The 11988-nt window shown below is 47.0% G+C and overlaps 1 protein-coding gene across 1 annotated transcript in view; it reads left to right on the top strand.

The window, feature by feature from the left end:
* Window positions 1–8351: 8351 nt before the first annotated feature.
* The window catches only part of MYO5B (myosin VB), a gene marked incomplete at its 5' end in the record, with an annotated part of 222481 nt that continues 218844 nt past the window's right edge, over window positions 8352–11988 (top strand). Inside the window, one exon of the mRNA XM_019633054.1 lies at window positions 8352–8462. Within this exon, the coding sequence (XP_019488599.1) occupies window positions 8352–8462 (111 nt within the window). The remainder of the gene's footprint in view (window positions 8463–11988) is intronic.

The raw sequence follows: 11988 nt of genomic DNA, 5'->3' as shown, positions 1-11988 counted from the left end.
CTTCAACAGCCATATGGAGACTTGGTTCTTTATTCGCTTCAAATACACATATAGATTGTGGATCAAGATAGAATTGTGACTGAAGACATAATAAGATATCAGAAAAAGTTGAATCTTAGAAGACTGGGTTGAGATGACATACAGCTATAAATAAGCGTGCAAGATAGCAAATGCCAAAAATATGATTGTGATGGCCAGTGAGAAATATATGTAGATGGATCTGCCTTGAGTGTGTTTGACTTTTGTTTCATTTACATGATGGGAAGTATTGGGTTTTATTATAACTTGCCTATTTAACTGTGCATTTAATATGTTACAGAATGAAGCTTGCTTCTCTGCTTTTTTCCCCCCTCCTCCTTTACCTCAGGGTTGGAGAGTGGCTTTTTGCTCTCCCAGTCTCTCTGTATTAAGTTATAGTTCTTCCTCCCACCGTGCGGCATAGCGTGGTTCTCCCTCATCTACGAGAGAACATGGAGCAAGTGTGGCGAGATCTGGGTTGGGCTTCAGGAACCTGCCTGATTGGCCCAGAAATTAGACATGGGTTTTCAGTTACTTAGTTATGGATAAACAGTATATTTACATATATATGATGTATGTATGTATGTAATGTAACACATCGTAACATATAATCCCCCATGGCTCTGAGTTACAGGCAGCTTCCCAGCGAAGAGCATTTAGGGAAAAGACAAGGTGTTACTGGCCCAGGAAGCCTTGAATGGGATGAGTCAAGAGGGAAACCAGGAAGTTGGTTTGCCTTTGGGGGAGGAGAGGTTAACTTGCTCTGGGAATGAATTGGAAGGGAGGAGCTTTGTGTTCCCTTGACTCTTCTATGCACTTGGTTCTGTTGGGGTTATTTGTGTCCTCCTAGCGGGAGTCCTCCATGCCTCCTTCACTTCCAGGGCCCAACCTCCTGCCACAGTAACAGTAACTGCTGAGCACTTACTTTGTGCCAGGTGCTGTGCTAAATGTTCTATATACAGCATTTAAGCCTGACCGCAACCCTAATACGGAAGACATTTCCTCGCTTTACAGATGAGGAAGCTAAGCCAGAGATGGGCATGGAGGCTGGTACCCCATACCTGAATCTTAACCTCTTTGCTCTCCTGTCTCTTATCATGGGAGCTCAGGAAAGGAGAAGGAAGATGCCCAGCAGCATTGGTAGAGATGTTCTCGACTTTGGCCCCCCCAAATCTGGGGGCCGAATCACCACCCCAGGCTTCAGGATGTAGTTGGTGTCGGGGCCCATGACACGTGATCTTCAGACCTTAGACATGGAGAGGAATGTGGGGAGTCTGCTCAGATGGCCTGCTCTTGGTCCTTGAGACCCTTACTTTGCAAAAGAATGAAATGTGACCCACTTGCTACTACAAGGGCAGTTAGGCAAGGTGTTTTCATAGTTCCTACAACATGGCAGTACCCTGCCAGGTACTATGCCGCTGGGGAAACTGCTGTTGTGATGGTGCTAAAATAAAACTGTTAGCTTGGTTTGGAAGTGGGTTTTTTTTGTTGTTGTTTTTTTCATTTTCTTTCTCCCCCGCTCCATAAAACTATTGCTTTAACAGGAGAAGCTTCCAAATGGACACATTTACACCAAGCAGGGGACATCATTGTTGACATTTTTTAAGTAGTGTTTCAATGTGGTTTCCTAACCTCACTGATAAACTGCGCTATATCTCCATTTTTTAAAATGAGTGGTACAAGGTTTTTGGCTTAGAAGGTGTTTTCAGTCTCTTAGCACTGTGGTTCTCAGCTTACTCTATCACGTCGTCCCTGGACCTGGGGCTCCAGGCAAGTAGGGGGAGCAACTTGCTCTTTTGCTGGGTGTGATCCCTCCGCCTTGGGCAGCAGCTGAGCTCCAGGTTTTTCAGTTATGTTTTCCCTTGAGACGCATGGCTGGCCGGTCAGTTCAGTGCTGGTGATTTTTGTCTGTTGATGCTACTCTCTCTGATAGATCTGACTGGTCCCGTTTGGAGAAATCTGGTGGTTTCTGGGCACCTTGCGAGTTGGAAGCTAATCAACTCAGTCTTGCATCTTCCCCAGTGAGTTCTAGAACAAAATTCATGTCCTGAGCAAATGCTATTGACTCCTTTCTCTTGTCAAAAAGACCCTATTCCCACCCCTACCCAGAGCCCTGATTACAGAGCAGAGAAGTGAGTGCCCACTAATCCGTGGCACCATGTTGGTGTCAGGGCTCCAGCCATGGACAAAGCAGTGTTCCTGCTCCTTGTCCCCTAAACACGGGAATGGACAAGCTCTTTATCCGATCAGCCATCAGGTTAGGCTGTGGGGTCACTTCTTGTTCATTCCCAGGTGACTGTGCCCAGACTGCCTTCAAGCCAAGGCTATGTTGTAACCAGTCTGCTCGATTCTTAGCTCTGAGAAACTACCTGGTGGCCTAACTTGCAATGTCATTGTAAAATGGGTGTTTGTTGTTTCATGTGTAATTACAAGTCACTTGTATAAAATATATACTCAGCGGGGCCTGGGTTTGCTGTAAGAAGGTCAGTATTTCTCCATGAAGGGGAGACATGGGGGACTTAGCGGTCTTGTCTCTGGCTCTGCTCTGAACTCAGCTATTCACTGTGAACTTGGGCAAATTAGTACTTTTTACCCATAGTTGTCTCCCCTGTGAAATATTAGTCATAACCCTACTGATCTTACCTCCGTTTTAAAATTAAGATGAAGCAATTCAAGTACTTGAAATTACTCATATTAGTGTGAGGTTTATAGAGGTGGCATTAGTCACAATTCCAGGGAGGGAATGTGTCCGAGGTCCCTGTTCTCTTCCCTGAGTTCGGCTTTCGTTCTGAGGCTCACTCTGAAATAGTGGTGTTTAACTCTGATGGCACATTCATTACTTGGGAAGCTTAGTAAAAACAAAAACCAAAAACCAGAGTGTTTGGGCTCTAATCCCAACGTGTGTGTGTGTGTTTTTTTAAGACCTGCAGATAGTTCCTAAATACCAGCCAGCACTGAAAATCAATGAATCACTTCTCTCGGGGTTTTGGAGTTGAATAGGCTACATCCAGGAATAGGTTTTAAGGCACAGCATGGCCACCTACGTACTATCACTTGCAGGACATCCAAAGGATGCCAGTACCATGGAACACCTGAGGCTTGTGATTTGCCCATTCTCATCCCCCGATGCAATGCAAGCTCCCATCAGGATCCTGCCTTCTAGACTAAATAGTATACAGTATATCATCACCATAGTTGTCATCACTATTGCTAACCCTTACAGCGCTCTGATACTGTGGGATCTCATTTCATTCTTGGAATGCCTCATGAGGCAGGTCTGACGTTTACCCCCATTGCACAAGTGAGGAAACTGAGGCTCAGTGCCATTCATGAAGTCACCCAAGCTAATAAGGGGTGGCTGGAATTCTTACCCAGCCGGCTAGCTCTGGAGCCCTCACACTTAACCACAGCACTATACTGCATGATAAGTCGTATACATGAGTAAATGCTCTGCTTCTCTAGATACTGTATGTACATTTCAGCAGGGGCTTTCTGGAGCTAGTGCTGTAGGAGAAGGAATCCACTGCTGGGATTTCTTCCTCCACAGGCTGGAGGGAGAAGCCTTTGGGCACATGAGGGGCTGTGGGGCCCAGCAAATCACAGTTACTACATCAAACCACGTGGGCTGTGAGCTCTCACACATTGGATGCATCTGGGGAGCTTAGAAAACACTGCCTGGTTCCCACCCCCAGAGACTGATGTAATGGGCCTGAGGGGTTGCCTGGCATGGAAAGCTGGAAGAACTCCCCTTGTGCCCTGTTGACATGGGCGGCCGCTCCCTCCAACTGTGGGTCTGAGAACTGCCTCTGCACTGGCCCTGCAGAGATGGAAGAAACGGGGGCAGGAGAACAGCTCTCCGTACTAACGCATTTCAGTTCATGAAGACATCTGGTTTTCCCAGCTAACACACAGGGCTCTTTTCAAAAGAGGAACCCCAAGATTTTCCTTGAGAATTATGTCAGACGTGTTATTTTGTTTACTTTGATAGGATGGAATTAAGCATTGTTAAAACAGGGCAGTGACAAATGGCATGGTACTATAATTGGGTTATGTTACAGCTGCTGCCTCCAGGAAAGCTGCCACAGTTGAGGTTTGTTTGAAGGAATTCCTTGAAGGTGAGAAAACCAGGAGGCCGCCAAGAATCTTGGTTCTAGAGCCTTCCTATCTGGCTCATAGAAATGATGGCATTCTCTTAATTAAAAGAATATATTTTATCTTACCGCTTTCCCAGAGACTTATTAACAGTGAGAAGCCATGCTGGGAGAGCGTGTGCAGGATGCCACGTGCCTTGTCTGCAACCAAAACAGTTTTTAAAAAAATTGAGGTGAAATTCACATAAAATAAAATGAACCAAAGTGACCAGTTCAGTGGCATTTAATACAGCGTTGTGTAACCACCACCTCTATCAAGTTGCAAGACGTTTTCATTGCCCTGAAGGAACCCCTTCCCCGCCAGCCCTTTCCATCTTCACCGCTCACATCACATCTGCCTTAGGCCTTTGCTGGCTACTGTGGTGCTGTCTCCCGCCTCTTCGTCTGTTCTCTTGGCTGCTTACTTTGCACTGACCGTGTCCCACCTTGTACTGGGTTACAGACTCAGTGTGTCTTCCTTGGCTGGGTGGGTCTGTGGAGGAAAGGGCCGGTGGGGGGTTGTTTGCAAAGGCAACACGTAAAGCAAAATTTGATTGTGGTTAAAATTGCCCTTGGAAACCCTATAAATCGCTCATCAAATGTGGTATGCATGACGATGGGTGAACAGCTCCGCTCAGTATTTCATGGGCACATGGAGCTGAGAATCCATGAGGTAGGATGAAGGTGGGGAGACAGGAAGCTGAGGGGACCCGCCTGCAGATGTCACCCATTGGCATGGTTACAACACAGGGTTTGATTTATTCTGGATTAACAATGAACTACTAGAATCTCAGTCATGCCCACGTGGTTTTATTGTGGAGTTAGAGGAAACATGACAGAGGACACATATTAGGTGCTCATGTGTTTACTAGATTTGAGTCTAAAGGTTGCTTGATCAGGTCTGTAATGTACATCGTCCTTTAGAAAATCAGAGGAGAATTTGGCCAGCTACTTCTTTTCTCTAAGTTGGCATCCACTATTGTGGCTCACCCTTCTCTTGTCTTGCCTGACCCCCACTGAGGAGCTTTTATTGCTGTCCTTAGGAAATGGTCCCATCACCCCCGAAAGTATATTTTTATGTGAATTATATACCCAACTAGATTAAATGTCCCTTAGGGTTGGGGATAGATCTCCATGTTTGTACTGGATTACACAGTGCTTATCACAGTGTTTAATCTATAAACCAGGTGCCCCATAAACGCACACTCTCTCTCTCCTGACTCCTGTCTCAGCGAACATTTATTGAGCATCTACCACATGCCAGGGAGACAAAGATGCCCAATAGTGTATCTGAAAGATCCTCAAGTAGTGAGATGAAACTGACATGAGAGAGACAACTGCAAAACCATGAAGAATTAACCACAGGAGAATTCACTGTGGCCCCTCAGGGCTGGGAAGGGCTAAATCTAGGGCACAGGGAAGGAAAGGGTTCAGTGAGGTGACAGTGCTGGCACTTAGACTGCCCACAGGGACAAGTGAGGTAATGGCATGTACAAAGGTGGTGGGCAGGACACCTGTTCTTTCAAAGGCCAAATTGTAAATCTTTTAGGCTTTCTGACCAGAGGGTCAATGTCCCAAGTACACAGCTCTGTCACTGAAGGGTGGAGGAAGCCATAGACAGTACATAAATGCAGTGTGCGGTTGTGTTCCAATAAAACTTTACGGACACCAACATTTGACTTTCAGACAATTTTCACGTGTTATCATATGACTATTCTTTTGAAACATTTTAAACCGTTTAAAAATTAAAAGACCATTCTTAGCTCCTGGGCTGTGCAGAAATGGGTGGCACAGTGGCGCTGGCCCCGGGCCGTGGCTTGCCCACCTGTGTGCGAGGGCCGGGAAGTGTGAGATCACACAGAACAGCAGTATCTCAGGTGTGCACATTCTGATTCAGTCGCTGGCGGAGGCTGAGATGCCGCGTTTCTTACCAGCCCTCAGGTAACGGTGAGGCTGAGGTCCTTACTTGTTGAAGCAAAGAGCTAAAGTATCATCAGGGTCCCCTTATGCCCCTCATGCTGTGATGAGCTTTGTGGGTATGGGAAAATATAGAAGATGATTTTCTGCCTACCAGCTGTTTTCAGCCTATTTAAGAAGAAGAGATTTGTATAGCTAGAAAGATAACTGGACCCTCCCAGAGTGACAATTGAACAGGTAAAGCCAGGTAGTGAGAGTCCCCAGTGTTGGGTACAATTAAGTGTTCAGTGAGTGGCACACGGGGTGCAGGGTTAGGCCAGAGGGGTCCCTCGATGAGCTGGGACTGGGCTCCTTGGCTTCTAGGACGTAACACAGCTTGACAGTGTGCACACATCATCACCTCCACCCGGTTGGTGTTGGAATTTCCCCCATTCTTGCCTCTGTCACTTGTTGCTCTGTTGCCTTGAGCTGTTCCTGATGCCATTTACACTTGAGTGGAGACTTGGGTTTGAGTAAAATTTCTTGGGTATGTGTGTTGTACTCCCTCTGACTGGCCGGGACGTCCCTGGAGCATAACCCCGAGGAATGGGAACTGGAGTGAGGCTAAGGAAAGGTCCCTCATCTGAAGCTTGGGGACAGGGTCTTACAAGTCATCGCAGCTGGATGGATGCTGGGCGTGAATGACGGGTGGAGGAGGTGAGTCAGAACCCCTGAGGGGAGAAGAAATGTTGACAGTTGAGGACAGAAAACACTCAAAGTTCTCCCTGGAGATAACCTCAGAACATTCTTAACATCTTCCTCAAAAGCTCTCAGATACTGTAAAGCTCTCTAACACCTTCCTATAAAGCCACAGTAATGTCTTGCTGTGAGGCAGGCTGAGGCAGAGAGAAGACCATGTGAAAGTGATTCTTTAGAAAGCCCAAAACAAATGACGCTGGCTTTGTATCCTGAGCAGGGGTGCCAGGGAGGCAAATTGGTGGTTGTTTGCTTTCTGGTAATTAGTGTTTTGAGTCCTTTGCCTCATGACTTTCACTGCTCAGTACTGAGTTAGAGACAAGTGTAGCAGAGGCCAGGGCCTTGCTTTTACAAAAGGTCACTGACCATCTTGAGGAAAACACCGTAAAAAGCAGGACCAAAATAAAGCTTGTGTGCAAGCAGCTGGCTGCCTGGAGCTGCCACCCCAGGAAGGAGGTAGGTTATGCCAATCCCAGCACCCATTCTTGCTGGCCCTTTGGTCAGAAGAGCCATTAGTTTCAGGTTTGCTAAGACTGTGCAGTGGCCATGAAACCATTTGTATGGGTCTGCATGTGCACACAGACAGCTCCTAAAGCAAACAGGCCCTGTGGACATGGCATCCCTATGAAACAAAACTTCAAACACTTGTCTGACAGACATACGGAATTAAGTGATGCCAGGCATGGCAGCCACTAGACCCAGCTGCTGCCGTTCAGTGCTGCAGACCTGTGGTTCTCCATGGCTGCATGTTACACTCACCTTGGGAGCTTTTATGTCACCTCAGGTTCTGACTGAGCTGGTCTGGGGTGGAGCCCAGACTTGAGTTTTCAAAGCTCCGAGGTGATTCTAATGTGCACTCAGGGCTGAGGACCCCTGGTCACACTGAGAGTATATTGCCGTTTACCCAGGGCTGGGCTCCCCCATCAGGACTGGCTGGCTTAATGACCTTGCAAATCTACATAGTTACTAGGGGAGGCTGAATGTGATTTTGGGATATGTTTGTGACTTAAAAGAATGCACAGATAAATTGAGGTTGCCAACAATTCAGGAATATGTAAATACACTTTCGATTTGCTGACCACTTTTTTTCACTTCTGCAGGAAAATGGCTTTGTCCTTGAAAGCAGAGTATCAGGACAGAGTTTCCCAGCCTTTGCAGATTTGCTCTGCTGTTTTGTTGGGTTTTGCATGTGGTGTTTGGTTGTTTGCAGCACACTAGACGCTCTCTCTGACATCACTATTTTGTACCGCCTTGGAGATGATGGCGCAAAACTCTGGATAAAACCAAATGCAGGTTCAGCATTCTGGTAGAATTCTAATTTCACTGATCTGTGATGTTCTCTTAGGATCTAGAGGATGTCCTCTGTTACCAATCCTGTGAGGTGTTGATCTGTCATCACGGTATTGGATCACTTTGTCTTGAAGGCGAGAAGGGAGGCGAATGTGTCCAGATGTCTTCAGCAGTTCTCTTGAGGGCCCCTCACAGCCGCACATATTTAGAAACCCGAAAGCTTCATTTTGCATCTAAGTTTCTTCTGTTTTAATTTTTCAGTACACAAGGGTCTGGATCCCTGACCCTGATGACGTGTGGCGCTCGGCTGAGTTAACCAAGGACTACAAGGAGGGAGACAAGAGCCTCCAGCTGAGACTGGAAGATGGAACTGTAAGTGCGGGCTGGGGGGTGGGGCGGGACTGGACGGTACACTGTGGGCTTGGGTTTTTCCTGCAGATTGGAGCTTCTGAGTCCCTGGCTTCTTTTTCATTGTTCTTGATGGCAATATATGTGAAAGTGTTAAACCATGAAACTGCTCCATGGATGTCACATAAGTGCCCGTTGGTATTAGCAGCTGGGAGGTCACCCATGGCTGAGGCCAGAATCTCCTCAGTGGAATGAGGGAACCTGCTGTTCCCCCCCTCATGAGGTTGAAGAATCAATGGGAGGTGAGGGTAGGGAGCTGCTATGGGAACAGTGCATGGTACTGTGGCAGGAGCACGGGCTCCGGACCCAGCCTGCCTGGGCTGGGATCCTGGCTCCGCCATTGCTAGCTGTGTGCCCTTGCACAGGTCAGCAGTCCTTCTGTGCCTGTACTTCATCTCTGACATGGGGGTGGTCGTATGCCTAGGATGCTTTTGAGAATAAAATGAGTCACTCTGCGACATGTACTTAGAGTACAGCGTGGCACATGGGCACTCAGTATGTGTTAGGGGCTAAGAATTCTTTTTTATTAGTGAATTTTTTTATTAGTGGACTTTCAGATGGTTTTGTTGGGAAGGAGGACAATGAAATCCTGTTATTCCTAGGCCTGACTCAGTTTCTCTTTTCATGAGCCTTCGTGACCACCTCTGATTTGTGCATTTCACAGATACTTGAATGCTTGCTCTGTGCTGGGTCAGAGGGGTGTATGGGTTCCCTGCCATTTGGGGGAGCAGCTCTGTGCTGGAGGGAGCAGTGAACACAAACCTGGAAGTACAGCAAAGTTGGAGTAGTCACAGAAGCAAGTGCACGAGGTATGGGAGGGAATCTGCTGAGGTGAGGGTGTTGAGGAAGCAGAGGGATGTGGGAAGAAGCCAGACATTGAAGAGTCAGGGTGCGGTGGGCTGAGAGTAGTGTCCCAGGCAGGTGATGTGTGTGCCAAAGCCTGAGGCCTCGGTGTGTCCCATTTGGGTGTGTGGAAGGAAAGGAAGGGAGGCCAGGGCACCTGGTGGGAGTTACTGGAGAAGGTACAGATGATGGGCTAAGAATGCAGGCAGGTCATTGTGCATGGCCGACAGAACCTGGGAGAGAAGCAAGTTCTAAACGAAGTGGCAGGAAAACGTCAAGAACTGGCTTTGGGATGGGTTACGTTTAAGGGGCTGCAGAGCAGGCAGTGCTTGGAGGGAAGGCTGGACTGAGTATTGCCTCTCTCTCAACTGCAATAGCACTAAAAGTTGTATCACATCATTTAGCCTTTGGTCATTTACTGTCTTACCATTTTCCCTCCTTTCAGGCATTGTGGTCCTATCTTTCTAGATAGTTAATGACCTGCTTGAGAAACGGACCTCGTCTTAATGCTTTGCTCACATAGTACTTACTGTGGGTGGTGATTATCTCATTCATTAGTGGGAAGATTGCCCATCTTCTCCCCACTAAGTCCTGTGTTTTATCAGCTTGAGGGTATCACTTGGTAAAACTGGAATGGTGAATTGGTTAGATAGTTATACCAAGGTGTGCATGCCTCACCTTCCCCTTCCTGGCAGGCCGACAGCTAGCCTGCTCTTGGTTTTGAAGTGAGAAACAAAATTCCCAACAGATGGAATCATGTTTAGCATGTTGAATAACTTCCCACCCCACGCCCGAAACAAAATGAAATTAGTTCACCCACTCGAATGGTGTATCTTCTCCAACAGATTCCATTTCAGTTGATCTTTTAAGGGGGTGGGTGTTTTCAAAGAATTGCACGGAGGCTGTGAGGAATGATGTGCTGTGTTGCTACAACAGAGCAGATGCTCGCCTCCCTAGCTGAAAATGAATGCTACCCTGCGTGACTAATCCTGGCAGCTGCCCAGAACCCCTGTCTTCCCTCCCTCCCCTGCCTGCTGCATAGCTGACCAGAGTGTAATCAGAAGGGATGCTTCAGGCTGGACCTCAGCAGCTCTCAGAAGTAATGGGCTCTGCACATCTGAGTCTGTCCAGGTTGCTCATGGGCTGTGGTTTGTCCACTGCTGGCTCTGAGCTGTCACTGGGAGTAACTTAGTTGAGCTGGGGACCAGAGGCAGGAGCACAGAAGTTAGATGGCTGAACGTAATGCTTGAAGAGAGTCCCCTCAGTAGCTGAAGCCATCCTCGGTATACCAGGCTGGCTGGAAAATCGACCCCAGTAGTCCCTTTCCCCCACCCCTCTGCACCTCCCTCTAAAGTCCAATAGTATAGGTCACTGACGCAGCAAAGGATGAAAATAAATTCTCTTCTAGAACAACAATAATGTTCCTAGCCCCCGGCTTCTAACTGCTGACCCGTGTGCCCTGTTCAAGATGGCCAAGCTCCTCAGTAGTCCTCTAAGATGTTTCTTTTTTCCCTGTGGCTTGCTTGCTTATTTATTTTTGTGGTAAAACATAAAATTGACCACATTAACCATTTTTTCAGTGCACATTTCAGTGGCATAATGTACAGTAGTACCCCCTTATCTGTGGTTTCATTTTCCAGGGTTTCAGTTACTTATGGTCAACTGTGGTCTGAAAATATTACATGGAAAATTGCACAAGTAAACAGTTCATAAGTTTTAAATTGCACACTGTTCTAAGTAGCTTGATGAAATCTCGCGCCATCTTGCTCCATCCCACGTGGGATGTCAATCATTCCTTCGTCCAGTGTATCCATGTCATATAGGGTACCTACCTGTTAGTCACTTAGCAGCCGTCTTGGTTATCAGAGAGAGAGAGAGAGAGAAAGAGAGAGAGAGAGAGAGAGAGAGAGAGAGAGAGAGAGAGAGAGAGAGAGAGACCGAGTCCACAGTAACATAACTTTTATTACAGTATATTGTTATAATAGTTCTGTTATTAGTTATTAATCTCTTGCTGTGTCTAACTTACAAATTAAATGTCATCATAGGTATGTTTGAATAGGATAAAAAACATAGTATAGATAGGGCTCAGTACTTCCCGTGATTTCAGGCATCCACTAGGAGGGAACTACTGTACCTCCACATTGTTGTCGAATCATTACCACCATCCATCTCCAGAACTCTCTTTATCTTGCGAAACTGAACCTCTGTACCCATTGACAACGACTCCCCATTTCTCCTTCATCTGCAGCCCCTGGTAGCCTCTCTTCTACCTTCTGTCTCTGAGTTTGATTACTCTAGGTACCTCTTAGAAGTGGAATCATACAATATTTGTCTTTTTGTGTCTGGCTTGTTTCTCTTAGCACAATGTAAGATGTTTTCTATATAAACCAATGAGAAGATGGGAAGAAGAGGGGAGAAGGGTAGTGAGCTGTTTTTTATTCCCTCCCCACAGCTGTGATGGGTGCAAGGTGTGCCAACCCGTAGCACCCCACGCTGTTTTTGAACTGGATCAAGCCCCTGAGCCTGTGCATACCTTGGTGATAAATGTAGCTTCTTCATTGGCTGGGAGTGCAGCTCTGCCTGGCTGACCTGCCCTCTCCCACCCCACCTCCCTTACACACTGCTTACTCCTGCCCTCTAGTGGCAG

The sequence above is a fragment of the Hipposideros armiger genome, unplaced genomic scaffold, assembly GCF_001890085.2.
Source record: "Hipposideros armiger isolate ML-2016 unplaced genomic scaffold, ASM189008v1 scaffold_1234, whole genome shotgun sequence".
NCBI classification, from domain to species: Eukaryota; Metazoa; Chordata; class Mammalia; order Chiroptera; family Hipposideridae; genus Hipposideros; species Hipposideros armiger.
Note: the sequence above shows the minus strand (reverse complement) of the source record. Positions and strands in the feature narration are given on the sequence as shown.